The sequence below is a fragment of the Scyliorhinus canicula genome, chromosome 24 (genome assembly GCF_902713615.1).
Source record: "Scyliorhinus canicula chromosome 24, sScyCan1.1, whole genome shotgun sequence".
Taxonomy (NCBI): domain Eukaryota; kingdom Metazoa; phylum Chordata; class Chondrichthyes; order Carcharhiniformes; family Scyliorhinidae; genus Scyliorhinus; species Scyliorhinus canicula.
In genome coordinates, this window is record NC_052169.1 from 12,617,263 (window position 1) to 12,636,414 (window position 19,152).

At 46.5% G+C, this 19,152-nt stretch overlaps 1 protein-coding gene across 1 annotated transcript in view; it reads right to left on the reverse strand.

Moving 5' to 3' along the window:
* Positions 1-18,872, reverse strand: part of LOC119956723 (dual oxidase 2-like) — a 107,028-nt gene extending 88,156 nt beyond the window's left edge. The window contains exons 1-5 of the mRNA XM_038784060.1: positions 18,850-18,872; positions 13,953-14,097; positions 10,109-10,186; positions 5,009-5,173; positions 1,085-1,272 (exon numbers count right to left, since the gene is read on the reverse strand). Coding sequence (XP_038639988.1) covers positions 1,085-1,272; positions 5,009-5,173; positions 10,109-10,186; positions 13,953-14,028 — 507 coding nt within the window. The 5' untranslated portion in view covers positions 14,029-14,097; positions 18,850-18,872. The remainder of the gene's footprint in view (positions 1-1,084; positions 1,273-5,008; positions 5,174-10,108; positions 10,187-13,952; positions 14,098-18,849) is intronic.
* Between the last annotated feature and the right edge of the window lie 280 nt (positions 18,873-19,152).

The following is a 19,152-nucleotide window of genomic DNA, read 5'->3' on the forward strand; positions in this document are numbered from 1 at the left end:
CTATCAGGTCCTGGGGACTTATCTACCTTAATATTTTTCAAGATGCCCAACACCTCATCTTTTTGGATCTCAATGAGACCCAGGCTATCTACACACCCTTCTCCAGACTTAACATCCAACAATTCCTTCTCTTTGGTGAATGCTGATGCAAAGTATTCATTTAGTGCCTCGCCCACTTCCTCTGGCTCCACACATAGATTCCCTTTAGAGAGGGTGCAGAAGAGATTTACCAGGATGTTGCCTGGTATGGAGGGCATTAGCTATGAGGAGAGGTTGAGTAAACTCGGTTTGTTCTCACTAGAACGACAGAGGTTGAGGGGCGATCTGATGGAGGTCTACAAAATTATGAGGGGCATAGACAGAGTGGATAGTCAGAGGCATTTTCCCAGGGTAGAGGGGTCAATTACTCAGGGGCATAGGTTTAAGGTTCGAGGGGCAAGATTGAGAGGAGGTGTACGAGGCAAGTGTTTTACACAGAGGGTAGTGGGTGCCTGGAACTCGCTGCCGGAGGAGGTGGTGGAAGCAGGGACGATAGTGTAGAAGATTTTAGTTTAGACGGGGAAGCATGGTCGGCACAGGCATGGAGGGCCGAAGGGCCTGTTCCTGTGCTGTACTTTTTCTTTGTTCTTTGTTCAGGTTAGGTGGATTGGCCATGATAAATTGGCCCTTAGTGTCCAGGGTTGTACAGGTTAGGTGGAGATTACAGGGTTAGGGCGGGGGGTGTGCCTAGGTAGTGTGGTCTTTCAGAGGGTCGCTGCAGGCCTGATGGGCCCAATGGCCTCCTTCTGCATTGAAGAGGTTCCATTCTGTAAGGAATGTTGCTGACAGGCTCTTTCCATCTGCTGATTCATGTGCAGCCACTAGGTGGTGGCGATGAGCAGCAAAAAGTGATTTTTCTCCTCCCCGACACTGAACCCACCCTTGTCCCGCCCCTTACCGAAGCAAAAAGGGTCGAGATGGGGAAGTTGAGAACTGGGAAAGTGCACCTCATTCTAGCAGTTCTGTTACCTGTGAACTTGAAAAATTAGAAAAATGCATTATTCATCAGAGCAATGAGGGTGCAGCATCTCGTGGCGAAACGTACCTGCAGTCGGGGGTTGTTTGGACTTTGGCCTGACCTTGTTGTCCACTGGCTTCGCTGGAATGGCAACTGAACATTCCCTGTGTTGTTAGGATCAAAAACCGGGTCTCCGGAAGGAATATGAATGTTTAGGAATTCAGGTGGACAACCGGACCCTGTTACTTCCAAAATTTCGTCAATGACGTGAAACCCTGAAAGGTTCAAACAAGGTGGAGAACATTCATTGTCAAAGTTCAGGAATTTTTAAAAGAAAATCTTAACTAACTTGAGGGATCAATATTGAGTTCATCCACTGTCTCCCTCTGGAGCCAGTTCGTAGAGCCATAGAATCCCTATAGCGCAAAAGATGGCCATTCTGCCCATCGAGTCTGCACCGACCCTTCGAAAGAGCACTCTACCTGTCTCCACTCTCCTGTCCACCCCACCCTACCATCATATCCCCACAACATAATCACGAGGGGTTAATTTTAGCGTGGCCAATCCATCTAACCCTCACATCTTTGGACTGTGGGATGAAGCCGGAGCACCCGGAGGAAATCCACACAGACACAGGTAGAACGTGCAGACTCCGCACAGTCAGTGACCCAACCGGGAATTGAACGTGGGATCCAGGAGCTGTGAAGCAACAGTGCTACCCACTGTGCCGCCATGCCGCCAGGAATATGACAAGAATAAAATTCCAGACGTTTTCTTCATCCGACATGAGTATTTAACTTGCTTAGGGCATGGATCCGTAAATTGGTTATTTATTTTGGTGCACTTTGATTTTGTGCAAAGGTATGCCCGCCCTTTTAATTAGAAAATCTGCTACCTTGCACGATTTAATAAAATGAATCATGCTTGAGCTGTTTTTTGGCGACATACTGCATGCCCCACATAACCCCTGTGTTATCAATACTTATTTGTAACAATCTCTTGAATTTCTCCATGACTGCCAGTTGTCTTTAGTTCCCAGCATTCTCCTCATGGGAAAGTAGTGTTCGGAGATATAGTAGAAAATGATTAATTGAACACTCCTGCTGTTTCAAGGACAGTAGAAGCAACACATGCGAGATTTCATACTTTGCCACAGAAACATTTTATGCTCTTATCTTGTATTATTCCTTGTGTCTGAATAAAGTTCATTGTCTTACAGTTGAAGTAGATGCTTTATTTGTGTGAGTTTGTTCTCTCTCCAGCGCTTATACTATATGTTACATCTTAGCTGCCTCTCTGTGTCCTGCTCATCAACTGCTGTTCCTGTGAAGAGTGCCTCTGACTTCCTGTCTGTCTATATTTATACATCTCCTGTCCTCCCTGTAGTGATTGCTTAGTTGTAGTGCATTTACATTGACCCCTTGTATATGTACAGACATGCCCGCTTTCTTCTTTTACATATTTTCTGTACAGTGTTGAAGAAAATTGTACAAAACAATTAGATTAATTATGATATGTATATCTGTACAAGTTCTGATGCTATTGGTTATTATCCAAAGCCAATTAATATTTATGAGTCCAATCTTAATAAAAACATTTATGAGTCCAACTTTATGAACTTATTTGGTTCAGTTTTTTTTCCTTCTGTTGTTGACGAGGTGATGTTGATATTGTAATTTTTTTTGAATGTCATCAGTTTTCTTTTTTTTAAATAACCAACAAGTCATCATGAGTTGTTCGAATGGTCGAACCACTGATGTTGACTGACGTGGACGTTTTTCTGTGCTCATGGTATCTGCCTTGAAAGCTGGTGTGCATGTTTGTTCTGGAGAAAATGTGAATTCTTTAGATTCGTTGACATGCCAAGGTATGTTTGTAGTCTTGTCATTGCTTTGGAGTGTGCTGTTGCATTGTCCTTCATGTGCAGAGTTGTACCATGTTGTACAGGTCGTTGTTTCATTGTTGTTGTTTCTGTCGGTTCTGTCTGTTGTTTTCGTTGTCGTTCTTGTTGTTGTTTTTTCGTGCTTGTTGTTTCTGTTTTTGTTGTTTTCATTGTTCTTGTTGATCTTTTTGTACTTGTTGTTGCTGTTGTTGTCTTTGTTATGCTTCCTATTGTTGTTCTTGTAGTTTTGTTGTTCTTGTAGTTATTGTCGTTGTGCTTGTAGTTTTTATTGTTGTTCTTGGTGTGCTTCTTATGGTTTTTGTTGTCCTTGTTACGCTCAATGACTGTTCCATGTGGATAATTTGAGTAATTCTCAAAGTTATTGGTGTCAATGCCCTTTGAGTTATCTGATGTTTCATTGAGTGTTTATTCTTGATGTTTGCGAGAATGACCTGATGTTGCATTGATCTTGGTGACATCAGTCATTTGTGGTTGATTTGATTCCTCTTTGCTTCCTTGGTGCTCCTCTTCTGGAGTCATTTCTGGTTGATCTGCTTCACCTCTGATCTCTTGGGGCTCCTCTTCTGGAGTCATTTCTGGTTCATTTGCATCATCTTTGGTTTCTTGGTGCTCCTCTTCTGGAGTCAAAATCTTCAAGATTTCATTTTCTTGTGGGTAGTTTAGAGTAGATGAGATTTCAATAGATGTGGTCTCACTGGACTCATGAGTAGCCCAACTCTGATTGTTGAGTGCTTCTGTACAGACGAGCTGAGATCTGTCAGTCTCGCCGTGATCTTGCACATCTTGTATGTCGATTGTGATCACATTGTCACTTGTCTCACATACAGAGGGTAGACTTACATTGTCTTCTGTTTCATGTGAGCTTGGTACACTTTCATAGTCTGCTTCTGGTTGCTCAGATATGGTGGATAGACCTTCATGGTCTTGATCATGCATGGCGTTCGCTATGGAGTGTTTAATTGCTTCCATTTTGGAGTCTGTCAATGTGCTCTCTGTGAAGGCTTGCGTCACTCTCTCTGTGGAGTCTTTCATCACTCCCTGTGTGGAGTCGTGCAGTGTTCTCTCTGTGGAGTCAATCACTCCTGGAGCGAAGTATTCTTTCTTCACAGTCTTACAAATTAAATTAAATACTAGGGTTTCTGTCTAACATCTGAGCAACTGTTGAGGTCTGGTCTGGGATCATAACACGATGGGGGCGATTCTCCGAGCGCTGGGCTGGAGAATCGCCACAACCGCGCCACGACACCCCGATGCCGGCGCGCGATTCTCTGAGGTGCGGAGAATCGGCGCCATTGGCACCGGCTCGTTTGACGCGGCGCCGGCCGTGGACCACTGGAATCGGCGATGTCGCCGATTCTCCGACCCGGATGGGCCGAGTGGCCATGTGGATACGACAGAGTCCCGCCGGCGCCGTTCACCCCTGGTCACTGCCAGCGGGAACCCCGTGCGAAGGCCCAGGGTGCGGCCTGTGGTGGGGGGAGGGGGGATCCATCCGGCCTCCGATGGGGTCCGGCCCGCAATTGGGGCCCACCAATCGGCGGGCCGGCCTCTCCCCCCCCCCCACCGGACCTACTTTCCTGCGCGGCCGGCTCCTGAACACTGACGCCATGTTGAGTTGGAGCCGGCGAACGTAAGAAGTCCCCCGCGCATGCGCAGGTTGAGGCAGCCCAACTGCGCATGCGCGGGTTGGCGCGGCACTCATTTGGCGTCGGGAAGGGAGGCTAGAGCGGCGTGAACCACTCCAGCGCCATGCTGGCCCCCTGTGGGGGCCAGAATCGGTCCTCCCCGTGCCCACATAAGTGCCAACCATATTTCTGACCTAGAGTCACACTGAAGGCCAGAATGGTTATGGATGACAGATTTCCTTCTCTGACATTAATGAACCTGGTGGGTTTATACAACAATCGACAAAGGGTTTCTGGGCATCATTAGACTTTTATTGCAGATTTTTTTATTAAATTCAAATTTCACTGTCTGCCATGGTGGGATTCGAACCCAGATCTGCAGAGCATTACTTGTCCAGAGAAACCACCACTGCCTCCCCCATCCCCTTGACCTGGGAAGATGCAGGAATTCTGCGGAAGTCCCCAGGATTTAATCCAGCTTACCAAAGTAAACAAACAGCACCGTCCTGTTTCTGTCACACGGTATTCCCGATAATCCCCGCATTGCCACATTGCTGATTCTCCGGGGGTTGGGTAGCTCTGGTTCCTGTATAGCTTCGAGCACTCCATCAGCATAATTAGCAGGAAGCAGACGTACAAAGGGGGCACCTAGACGGAATGCAGCAAGACAAAATGGTTTTGACAAAAGCCATCAAAACACCTCACATAAAACTTTGGCCAGCATGGCACCAGAACTGAGAGGCTACAACTAAAAGGAAGGAACCAGAAGAAAACAGGTTAAAACAGAAGATTAATAGGCAATTTTTAGAGGTCTTTAAAATTATGAGAGAGCCTGAACAGCTAGATGTAGAGATGTAACTCCTTTGGGCGGCATGGTAGCACAGTGGTTAGCACTGCTGCCTCGCAGCACCAGGGAGCCAGACTCGATTCCGGCCTCGGGTGTTTGGCTGTGTGGAATTTTCACATTGTTTCCGTATCTGTGTGGGTTTCCTCCGAGTGCTCCAGTTTCCTCTCACAGTCCAAGTGGATTGGCCGTGGTCAATGCACGGGGTTACGGGGATGGGGTGGGGGAGCGGTCCTGGGTAGAGTGCTGTTTCAGAGGGTCGGTGCAGACTCAAGGGGCCAAATGGACTCCTTCTGCACTGTAGGGTTTCGATAGAAGACCCAAACTTGGAGCCATACATGTAGAGTCCTCACTAATAAAACTAATGGGGAACTTAAGAGAAATGTTGTTCCCCTGAGAGTCATTAGAATGTGGAACTATCTACCATGTGGGGTAGTTAAAGCAAACAATATAAGTGGAGGCGACATAAGGACAAGAGGGAGCAAGGAATAGAGGGACATGCTGGTAGGGTGAGATGAAGTAGGGTAGGAGGAGGCCCATGTGGTGCATTGACCAGTTGGGCCCAATGACCTATTTCTGTGCTGAAAATTCAATGTAAAACTTTTTACTATAGAGTGGTTAGCTCAGTTGGCTCGATGGCTGGTTCATGATGCAGGTGGCGACAACCATGTGGGTTTGATTCCCGCACCGGCTGAGATTATTCATGACACGTCCCTTCACAAACTTACTCCTCACCCGAGGTGTGGTGGCCCGCAGGCCAAATTCACCATCAGTTATCTCTCCCTCAAAGGAGAGAGCAGCCTATGGTCCTCTGGGACTGTGGCGACATTTACTCCTTCACCTCACCTATATTTTCACAAATTAAAAAAGAAATTCCAATTAAGGGGCAATTTAGCATGGCCAATCCACCTACCCTGTGCATCTTTAGGTTGTGGGGGTGACACCCATGCAGACATGGGACGAATATGTAAAGTCCACACAAACAGTGACCCGGGGCTGTGATCGAACCTGGGCCCTTGGCATAGTGAGGCAGCGGTGCTAACCACTGCGCCACTTCACAGATTTTTTTTTTAAGGGTGACACAAATTACAAAATATATCCTGTACTGTGTAATGTTCTTGGTAAGTACACAGTCCTTGTAAACCAACAGGCCAACTGTGGTCTGACCGCTTAAAACTTCCTCTTTTTCATGACAAGTGTTAAAGTAAGAGCACTTCTCCAGTCAAAGGTGTTTGAGTCATTGGCGTATCAAAGTAATATATCTGCACGGTAACCCCTTGTTCTGGGCCCTCGGCATAGTGGGCATTGTCAAACCCCCCCCATCCCCCCGCACGCAGGGGCATTACCCCACCCCCATGTCCCCCATTTCCCCAAGTGAGGACACCCCACTATGGGGTCCCCAGGAGGGGGGTCCCCAGGAGGGGGGCTCCCCTCTTCAGGCCTCCCCCACACCCCCTTTCAGGACCCCCTCCCAGTCACACACCCATTACCCCTCCTCAAATTTCCAGAGGCCCCTCATTACCTGCCCTGCACCTCCCCACCCTTCATACCTCCCCCCACCCTCCTTTGTGGATATGCCCCCCCTCCCCTCCTTGGGCACTGGCCCTTGGCAGTGCCACCCGGGACCCCGTGCACTGCCACCCAGGAACCCTGGCAGTGCTCCTGCCAGCGTGTCAGTGCCACCAAATCTCCTTGGCAGTGCCAAGTTGTCCATGTTCCAGGGGGTTGGTCAGGGGGCCACCATGCACTATCCTTGGCCAACCAGGGGTCTCCGATGGCCTGTCAACCCTTTGGGTTCTGTTCTGCCGGGTCCACGTTAGTGTGGGCCAGTACTGAACGGCACCCGGCTGGTGACTCCCTGTGGAGGCATTAGGGGACGCCGGTAGATCGCGGGTATGTGGCCTCAGTATGATTAAGGCCTACTTCTGTGAGTGTGGCTTGGTCCTGCCAATTGTAGGTGGGTTCCTGATCCTGCAAGGTGCAGTGACTGTCTGAACCAAGAGAACTTCTTTGTAAATGTTAGTGCTGTCGGTTGTTCCATACTGGGCTTTGCCTGTTGGGTCAGCAAGCATTAAAGAATATTTGCGACAATCAAAAAAACGGAACAGCACTTTGCTCGTGTATGCTCTGCTCAAAGGCAGATCCTTATAAACCTGTAAGCCTTACTTCGGTTGTGGGTAAAATGTTTGAAAAGGTTATAAGAGATAGGGTTTATAATCATCTTGAAAAGAACAAGTTGATTAGCGATAGTCAACACTGTTTTGTGAAGGGTAGGTCATGCCTCACAAACCTTTTTGAGTTTTTTGAGAAGGTGACCAAACAAGTGGATGAGGGTAAAGTGGTTGATGTGGTGTATATGGATTTCAGTAAGGCATTTGATAAGGTTCCTCACGGTAGGCTATTGCAGAAAATAAGGAAGTATGGGATTGAAGGTGTTTTAGCGGTTTGGATCAGTAATTGGCTAGCTGAAAGAAGACAGAGGGTGGTGGTTGATAGCAAATGTTCATCCTGGAGTTCAGTTACTAGTGGTGTACCGCAAGGATCTGTTTTGGGGCCACTGCTGTTTGTCATTTTTTATAAATGACCTGGAAGAGGGTGTAGAAGGATGGGTTAGTAAATTTGCAGATGACACGAAGGTCGGTGGAGTTGTGGATAGTGCTGAAGGATGTTATAGGATACAGAGGGACATAGATAAGCTGCAGAGCTGGGCTGAGAGGTGGCAGATGGAGTTTAATGCGGAAAAGTGTGAGGTGGTTCACTTTGGAAGGAGTAACAGGAATGCAGAGTACTGGGCTAATGGCAAGATTCTTGGTAGTGTAGATGAACAGAGAGATCTCGGCATCCAGGTCCATAAATCCCTGAAAGTTGCCACCCAGGGTAATAGGGCTGTTAAGAAGGCATATGGTGTGCTAGCCTTTATCAGCAGGGGGATTGAGTTTCGGAGCCACAAGGTCATGCTGCAGCTGTATATAACTCTGGTGCGGCCGCACCTGGAGCACTGCGTGCAGTTCTGGTCACCACATTATAGGAAGGATGTGGAAGCTTTGGAAAAGGTTCAGAGGAGATTTACTAGGATGTTGCCTGGTATGGAGGGAAGGTCTTACGAGGAAAGGCTCAAGGACTTGAAGTTGTTTTCGTTAGAGAGGAGAAGGCTGAGAGGTGACTTAATAGAGACATATAAGATAGTCAGAGGGTTAGATAGGGTGGACAGTGAGAGTCTTTTTCCTCAGATGGTGATGACCAACACGAGGGGACATAGCTTTAAATTGAGGGGTGGTAGATATAGGACAGATGTCAGAGGCAGTTTCTTTACTCAGAGAGTAGTAGGGGTGTGGAACGCCCTGCCTGCAACAGTAGTAGACTCGCCAACTTTAAGGGCATTTAAGTGGTCACTGGATAGACATATGGATGAAAATGGAATAGTGTAGGTCAGATAGGCTTCAGATGGTTTCACAGGTCGGCGCAACATCGAGGGCCGAAGGGCCCGTACTGCGCTGTAATGTTCTATGTTCTATGTTCTTGGCACATTGGCAGCTCGAACTATTTTCTTGTCTGTTTTTGGCGTTGGTGGTTTGCCAATACCTTCCACCATCAGGGACACGGTGAGGAGGCAGGTCCTCGATCTACCTCAGCCAGAATGGAAACTGAACCTACGCTTTTGGCATTAATCGAACCACGCGCCGGCCAGCTGGGCCAACAGGCAGCTCCAGGAGACTATAGGGGCGAGAATGATTTAGTGAGAGGCTCTTAAGTCAACTGGTTTTTCAATCACAGCCAATCTTCTTCCCACTGGAGTTCACAGGACTATAGAACATAGAACATAGAACAGTACAGCACAGTACAGGCCCTTCGGCCCTCGATGTTGAGCCGAGCAATGATCACCCTACTCAAACCCACGTATCCACCCTATACCCGTAACCCGACAATCCCCCCCATTAACCTTACACTACGGGCAATTTAGCATGGCCAATCCACCTAACCCGCACATCTTTGGACTGTGGGAGGAAACCGGAGCACCCGGAGAAAACCCACGCACACACGGGGAGGACGTGCAGACTCCGCACAGACAGTGACCCAGCCGGGAATCGAACCTGGGACCCTGGAGCTGTGAAGCATTTATGCTAACCACTATGCTACCGTGCTGCCCCAATACATCTATAGCTCAGACTCTTTTCACAGAGATTTGTTTCCTAGTCTCACTGCCGCTTTTAAGTGGATGGAAAGTAAATAATTCCTGGCAATATCTTGCAAGGCAAAATAAAGTTTAAAAAAACGGCCTAGTGGAAAACAGGCTGCCAATTAGCAACCAGCCTACTTTCTGCTGTTGGCACAGACTAGTTTCATTCCCTATGAACCCATTGGAGCTCGCTAGTGCTCCCTCCATTGAAATCAACAGATTGAGTAAAAATCCGGGTGTGAAACTAGAACTCTTCCTTACCTGCGTGATTTGGTGACAGACAGCTCAACCCTATTATGGAGTGAAACAGCATGGAAGGCAATTTGGCCGTCGTGCCTGTGCTGGGATTTCTGCTTATTGTCAGCGTGAAACTACTGTTTTCACAAATGTTTCCAAGAAAATTACAATTTGGGTGTGTTACAATTGGATGTACTTCAAATTTCACTGTGATCAAAGGAATCCTTTCTCACAGTCGCGCATGAAGATGACAGTGATTAGACAAGCCTGGCCTACCAAACATTTTCTCCCTGACTAACATAGGGACCAAAAAAACATCTCTTACCCACGGTGCCCCTGCTGTGATGTGCGAGATTGTTGTACCATCCATCGTAACGCTGAATCTCCCAGTTCAACACAGCACCTAAACCAAAAAGAGACAGCCCGATTATAGGTGAATAGATCGTATTCATTAATACGTTGCTCAATTTTCATTGTCAATCATAGAATTTACAGTGCCAAAGGGAGGCCATTCGGCCCATCGGGTCTGCACTGGCCGTTGGAAAGAACACCCGACCTAAGCCCACAGTTCCACCCTAACCTTGTAACCCAGTAACCCTACCTTATCCTTTTTGGACACTAAGAGCAATTTAGCATGGCCAGTCCACCAAACCTGCACATCTTTGGACTGTGGGAGGAAAACAGAGCACCCGGAGGAAACCCACGCAGATATGGGGAGAACATGCAGATCCGCACAGACAGTGACCCAAGCCGGGAATTGAACCTGGGACCCTGGAGCTGTAAAGTAACAGTGCTAACCACTGTACTGCCATGCCGCCTTATATTGAAATGAACACATAAAAGGGTGACATTTCAAACAATATAGGAAGATCACACTGAAATATGATAAAAGATATAGAAGGACTTGCATTTATATAACGCCTTTCACAATCTTCGGTCAGCCATGGAATCCCTACAGTGCAGAGGGAGGTCACTCGGCTCATCGAACCGGCACCGACACTTCAGAAGAGGACCTCTCCCCATCCATAATAATAATAATCGCTGTGTCACAAGTAGGCTTCAATGAAGTTACTGTGAAAAGCCTTTGGTCGCCTTGTTCTGCAATGCAAGCCAGCTGTTTAGCCCACAGTGCTAAATCAGCCCCTAACCCTATCCCTGTAACCTCACCTAACCTGCACATCTTTCGACTGTGGGAGGAAACCGGAGCACCCGGAGGAAACCCCACGCAGACATGAGGAGAATGTGTAAACGCCACACAGAAAGTCACCCAAAACCAGAATTGAACCCAGGTCCCTGGCACTGTGAGTCAACACTGCAAAGTACTGTGCCACCCCCAGCAGGAAATCCCCAACTTATGAACTTCTTAGGAAAAGACGGACGAATGAAGAGATCTCTGTCAGGTCAAATTTCACCTGATGTGTTCCGTGGTTTAGCTCACTGGGCTAAATCGCTGGCTTTTAAAGCAGACCAAGCAGGCCAGCAGCACGGTTCGATTCCCGGACCAGCCTCCCCTGACAGGCACCGGAATGTGGCGACTAGGGGCTTTTCACAGTAACTTCATTGAAGCCTACTCGTGACTATAAGCAATTTTCATTTCATTTCATTTCATACACACGTATCACATCCTCATCTGTGGGCAGAGGTGCACAGACATGTCAATAAACAAATTAGAAAAAAAGTATATTTTTTTCATTCTTCTGTCACGGGATGTGGGCATTCCTGGGCATTTGTCGCTGATTTCTTCATTGCCCTTGAACTGAGTTGCTCATTAGGGCCATTACAGAGGGGAGTTAAGAGTTAAACACATTGCTGTTTGTTCAAAGTCACATGTGGGCCAGACGAGGGAAGGACGGCATATTTCCTTCCCTAAGGGACATCAGTGAATCAGGTGCATTTCTATGATGATCGATGATAGTTGCCATGGGTCACGATGACCAAGACTAACTTTCAATTCCAGATTTAGCAATTGAATTTAAAATCCACCAGCTGCCTAGAGGGATTTGAACCCATGTCCCCAGGGCTTTACCTTGGGCCTCAGGATTACCAGTCCAGTGCCATGACCACAACGCAGTCATCGCCCCCACCATCGCTGCAGAAACATGTGTCAGTGAAATTCAAGCCCCTTCCTATTAGTCTGTCCGAATTTCTATCATCTTTCATTTCTTGACATTTTAATCTCAAGCAGTCATTCTAAATTTAGGGGGGTTAAATTTCGAATGAAAATTCCGAAGAGCGCTTTGCATCACTGCAGTTTCCTGTCGCCAAAACTTTGAGAGCTGCTTGAAAATCCGTCAGCATTTCGGGGTCACGATTCTGTGCGTCAACTAGCTGTGTATCTGTTAAATTTTATGCGCATCTTTCTGTTGCCCCCAACACAGGGTTAACTTCCCTGCAGATGTACAAATTTGCACCTGGAACTATGAATACTTATGACCTGGAGACAGGGCTATTCGGATTGGGTTCGGATAGGTTCCGAGCCATTTACGACAGGATTCGGCAAGTTCACAAAAATCGCCCCTCAAACATATAATTGTTCATGTGTTTTACAAAGAACAAAGAGAAGTACAGCACAGGAACAGCCCCTTCGGCCCGACAAGCCTGTGCCGATCTTGATGCCCTAACTAAAAATAAAACCTTCTCCCTTATTTGGTCCGTATACCTCTATTTCCTCCCTATTCATAGAATTTACAGTGCAGAAGGAGGCCATTCGACCCATCGAGTCTCCACCGGCTCCTGGAAAGAGCACCCTACCCAAGGTTAACACCTCCACCCTATCCCCATAACCCAGTAACCCCATAACCCAGTAACCCCACCCAACACTAAGGGCAATTTTGGACACTAAGGGCAATTTATCATGGCCAATCCACCTAACCTGCACATCTTTGGACTGTGGGAGGAAACCGGAGCACCCTGAGGAAACCCACGCACACACGGGGATATGTGCTCGCATTCCTCTAATTTCTGGAAAATAACTCAATCTTTGACAGTTGCTACTTCCACGGGATTTTCCCATCCAATTACTGGTTGGCTGAACAGGCACAGACACTGTATACTTCAGGCACTGGGTTGATGGGGGTGATTACATAGATCTTATATTCAGCCAAGGCTACCCCATCAGTGCTGATTGTCATGTTCCTGTCACATGTCAAACGTCCACTGTTGCTCGGTGATGTATCTTGGAGTAGGCAACTTCGTTAGCTTGGCGCATAGGGGAGGTGGTGACGTAGTTGTATCGTCGCTGGATTGGTAATAATAATAGTCTTTATTGTCACAAGTAGGCTTACATTAACACTGCAATGAGGTTACTGTGAAAATCCCCTAGTCGTCACACTCCGGCACCTGTTCGGGTACACAGAGGAAGAATTCAGGATGTCCAAATTGCCTAACAGCACGTCTTTCAGGACTTGTGGGAGGAAACCGGAGCACCCGGAGGAAACCCACGCGCACACGGGGAGGATGTGCAGACTCCTCACAGACAGTGACCCAAGCCGGAATCGAACCTGGGACCCTGGAGCTGTGAAGCGATTGTGCTATCCACAATGCTACTGTGCTGCCCCCATGCACCCATCCAGATGCCTCTTAGATATTGTTAATGTGCCTGCTTCCACCACATCCTCTGGCAGTGCGTTCCAGGCATCCACCACTCTTTGCATGAACGTACCCTGCATATCTCCCTTAAACCTTCCCCCACTCACCTTGAACCTGTTCCCCCATTGTAACTGACACTTCCACCCTTTGGAAAAAGCCTCCTGTCTATGCCTCTCATCATTTTGTAGACCTCTGTCAGGTCTCCCTTCATCCTCTGTCTTTCCAGTGAAAACAATCCTAGTTTATTCAACCAACACCCTCGAGACCAGGCAACATCCTGGTGAACCTTCTTTGCACTCTCTCCAAAGCTTCCACTTCCTTCTGATAATGTGGTGATCAGAACTGCACGCAATACTCCAAATGTGGCCTCACCAAGGTCTTATCCAGCTGCAACATGATTTCCCAACTCTTGTACTCAATGCCCCTGCTGATGAAGGTAAGCATACCATATGCCTTATTTAATCAGGCGCAAATACCTTCTTCTTTGGGCCTCCTTTTTTTGAAAGGATGGCAGCAATAAATGCCACCATTTCTATTGCTCATGTTCCATCTCCCAAAATGCATTGGGAGTAGCAACTTACTGGTAAATGGAGAGCAACACAGGAACAGAGTCCAGGAAATGGCCCGTGGTATTAAATTATTCGTTACTTTCTCCATCTTCCAAGTTCAAAGGTTTAGTCCTGTGGAATTTGGTGTCACCGCCCGCATCTGTCAAAAGAAACGGACCTGAAAAAGAAAGTGTTAATGTTGTAACCTGTGTGGAACTCGCTGTTACTCTTTTAAATGCAATGACATGAAATCTGACGCCGGTGCAATTCAATTGATGCAGTCACGGGGTGGGGTGGGGGGGTGGGAGGGGGTGGGGGGCAGTTACCACAACTGTGATGGACGGTACAGAGAAACGCTGGCGAAGATGCCAGAAAGGAAATGACAAAGATGACACCAGAGTTGTCAACTAATGACTGTTAGCAAAGATTGACCAGACTGGGGTTCTTTGGGTAAAAAAAGACAATCAGGTGTGAACTGGTAAGAAGCTCTCTAAAATGATGAAAGCGTTTGATAGTTGCTTCATTTGTGAGGGCATGCAATTCCAACCCAGGGAACATACATAGGAGATAGTCACCAATAAATCCAACTTGAGAATTCAGGAGGAAATACTTTCCCTGGAGAGGAAAATAATATTGATGCATTAGGACTGATGAAGTGGGATGAGGAGGCACAAACCACCTGGGCCACATGGCCTATTTCTGCAGCATGCGCGTTGGACTAAATTATGTGAAGTGATCACAAAAACCCATCGCCTACCGCTGTTTGTCACTTGCTGGTGACCAATACCTCGGCAAGATTGTGACGATCTAAGGTTAAAGAAGGCATTCCCTCTTCAAACAACACAGGCTTCAGTGTTTTTAGATGTTGTATTTCTTGGAAATCAGATAGTATGGGTGTACCATTCAATATCGGTGACATAACATGATAAGAGAAGTAGCAGAACAGGCTGTCAGCTCATCAGATTAATGTTCTACATTAACCTTCTCCCAGCCCAATTCATGTAACCTTATCTCTATAATCTTCCATTTCTTTCTGTTCTACACGCACTCATCTAACTTCCCCCTGAAGACATATTTGGCATTTATTTCAGTCCCCATACATTCTAACCATTCTGGGGAAGGAAATTTCTCCTTATTTCTGTCAAACAGCTGAATATCCAATCTACCAAATTAGGCAGCAGGAGACCTTCTGGTGGTTTACAACTGTTTTATGGTGATAATTGAGGACAAACACTGCTTTCCACTCTACCCTTCTGGATCCGCTCCCTGTCCAAAATGTGACGCGCCTACTGGGGGGAAAAGCCAGCTCCTACATCAGTGGGGCATCACCTGCTCTCATTTTCCTCTCTGAAGCTAGTCCTGGTTCACTCTGACAGGGACCACCATTTATTTTATCAATAAATTTAAAGTATCCAATTCATTTTTTTCCAATTAAGGGGCAATTAAGCGTGGCCAATCCACCTCCCCTGCACATCTCTGGGTTGTGGGCGTGAGACCCACACAGACATGGGGAGAATGTGCAAACTCCAGATGGACAGTGACCCAGTGCCGGGATCGAACCCGGGTCCTCGCCGCTGCGAGGCAGCAATTCTAACCATTGTGCCGCCCAGGGACCACCATTTCTAACATTGTCAATTTCCCGCGTGGATTTATTGGTGACCATCTGATTTTGATGGTCCCTTGTTTTTTAGCCCCCTCCTCTGATTCTACTCAAATCAAATCCATTTATGATTTTAAACACTGTGATTAGGTTATCCTGAGCCGCTTTCTTGCCAGAGAAAAGGGCCCTGCCCATTCAGTGTTTCCCAGCAGTTTTTATCACTCATTACCGGTGTCACCCTGAGAAGTCCCATCTCGAAGCAACAGAGTAATATTCACGTTTAAAGGTTAACATAAATAAGGAATTTACACCACTTTGTTTTAATAAGTTGACCATCATATTTTGCCTTTATCGAACCTGGGTCCTCGCTGCCGTGAGGCAGCACGGTAGCATTGTGGATAGCACAATTGCTTCACAGCTCCAGGGTCCCAGGTTCGATTCCCAGCTTGGGTCACTGTCTGTGCAGAGTCTGCACATTCTCCCCGTGTGTGCGTGGGTTTCCTCCGGGTGTTCCAGTTTCCTCCCACAATCCAAAGATATGCAGGTTAGGTGGATTGGCCATGCTAAATTGCCCTTAGTGTACAAAATTGCCCTTAGTGTTGGGTGGGGTTACTGGGTTGTGGTGATAGGGTGGAGGTGTTGACCTTGGGTAGGATGCTCTTTCCAAGAGCCGGTGCAGACTCGATGGGCCGAATGGCCTCCTTCTGCACTGTAAATTCTATGATTATACCCTTGCAGTTATTCAAACCAGTGTCTTCTCTGTGGGAAGTTGGATCCAAAGCCCATTATGAGGTCCATTCACTCATGGTTCAAACTCATCTGCAACCAATAGTTTTCATTCCTCAGAATCCCTATCATACATTTTCTCTGTGTATTACTCCTGACAATAGATGATGAGGTTTTCCTGGCTGTTGAATCATGTCAGAGCTACTTACGGCCGTCGTTCCCCCCAAAATGCTGCTCTCGAAAACAGATTCATCCAGCATCCGTCCTTGTCTTACTGCTGCTTACAGTTGCACTTAACCAGCCGTGACCCACCAGAAACAACACAATATTTAACATGTCTATCCACAATTCATAAAAATGTAAATATAACCACAGTCCGCTCTCCCCTTTTGAGAGCTGACATCAGGGCAAGGGGCAAAATTGAGAAGGCAGGGCCTTCATGAATAACCTCAGTCCAGACAGGAATTGAACCTATGCTGTTGGCATTGCTCCCACATTACAAACCAGCCATCCAGCCAACCGAGTATTTGGAAATAAACTAACCCTTTAAGTTCATCCTATCCGAAGTTTGCTGTGTGGTTATTAGTAGAGAAGTGGACCACATCAAAACAAAGGGGTTGAGAAATATATCACTGCTGATAAAGAGAATCAAAACACCTTTGCTGTTTATGGATTGGTGGCTAGGAGATTAGTGCCGTTTAAAATAAACCCCCCCCCCCCCCATCATAACAGTTGTAATATATTCACATGTGGTACACAATCCGTACAAAGCAAAGCCTTACAAACGGCAACAAGCAAATCTATATTGTTGGTTGAAGGATTAACAGGGGCTTAGCCAAAAGGTAGCACATCTGGCAATGCAACATTCCCTCAGTCCTGGACTCAAATATCTCAAGTATGTGCTCAAGTCCTGGCTGTGGCTTAGAGGTGAGAATGCTGCCACTGCACCGGGACTGTCGCTATGTTGTGGGTTTTCAACTCACAGTCTGAGTATTAAAACTGGAGATCAGCTGTCCACTATGGAAACTGCCTGTTCGTCATTGAGATCAAACTAAATGAAAATCAAGTGATTATCATATCAAGCGGCTGGTTTACGATGCCAGTTCGGCGCCCGGGTAGTGAGTTTATGTTTGCCAGACCGGTCCCCACCATGAAGTCCCACTGCCCATTAACTCCCACCGAAATGAGAAAACAAGAAAAAAGAACACAAGAGATGGCCATTCGACCCATTGTTTCCATGCCATTCAACCAGGATCTGACTACACTATTCCTGTCTTCCAGTCAGAGAGACAGAACAAACAAAGAACAAAGAAAACGACAGCCCTCCAAGCCTGCGCCGACCATGCTGCCCATCTAAACTAAAATCTTCTGCACTTCTGGGGACGTGTCCCTCTATTTGCCTCCTATTCATGTATTTGTCAAGATGCCCCTTAAACATCACTATCGTCCCTGTTTCCACCACCTCCTCCGGCAGCGAGTTCCAGGCACCCACTACCCTCTGTGTAAACGAACTTGCCTCGTACATCTCCTCTAAACCTTGCCCCTTGCACCTTAAACCTATGCCCCCTAATTGACCCGTCTACCCTGGGAAAAAGTCTCTGACTATCCACCCTGTCAAAGCCCCTCATAATTTTGTGGACCTCTATCAGGTCGCCCCTCACATCCTGGAACTCCCTCCCTCACAGCACTGTAGGTGCCCCTACACCTTACAGTCTGCAGCGGTTCAAGAAGGCAGTCACCACCACCTTCCCGTACGCAATTCGCGATGGGTAATAAATGCCGGCCTTGCTACGGACAACCATATCCCATAAACAAACCAAATCTCAGTCAGAGGTAGGGTATTACTGTGAATTCAGAGGAGAGAGAATTTGGCTCTTGTAAACAGGAGGGTGAAGATCAGAGAGACACAGATTTCAGTCTCAAGCCATATACCTGAGAAATTGTCCAGTAGCAGAGTTGTGTCCATCACCCCAGTTACAAATTCTAATGTATTCTCCTCTATTTTATCTTTTTTGCTGTGTATATTTTACTTTTCGCTCTTCATCGTTTGCCCGGAACTCTGTTCTCACAGTCATGAGTACGGAAAGATTTATTTAACCTCAAGTAAACAGCATTTTAAAACCAAGCAGAGGAAAGGAAGGGAAAGACAGAGAAAATGAAGAGCAGCAAAGTGTAGCGGAAAACAAATTCTGAAATAGCAGAAGCATTTGATTGGGAATAATGAAAATCAGCAACAGAACACCAGCTCATGAGATGTTACAGACGAGGGGAGAGAGAGAGATAGAAAATAAAATGAATGAGACAAAAAAATTCACTGAATCATCCTGAACATTGTTCTGCATTCTATATCTTACACAGCATTAACAATGTCAGTTTAGGAATGAAAAAATTGATTTCCATTCGTACCGACTCTACATATATAGTGCTACCTTTGCTGTGCATGAAAATGTTTTTAGATTATTATAAATTGATTTGATGTATGTAACTTTTACATTGCATGTGAATTTCAGACTTTGCTCTTCGTTTACAACGTAAAAGGTAAAAAAATTAAATAATGGAATCAAAAATATTGTAAAGTAGCCTCAAAAGGAGACAAGAACATACCTTTGTGAAAACTTGCTTGCTATCTGTTATAGATACTGTCTCACAATCAACGGATGGCTAGATCACCCCTGCTGATTTGCTGCACAGCGCTTGCTTTAAAGTCGATAAAGAACAATTTGGTCTGGGCTGATTTATATTCCTTTGATAGAGGCTCAGGAGGACCGATTTGGGATTGTGACATATACTGCAAAGGAACACTCCTTTAAAGGTGTTACTCGAGTCACAGTTGAAATGATTCCTGAAATTATTTTTAAATGACGTAACAAAAGTATGCATCAAATATTTTAAACCAGTTTTATTTTG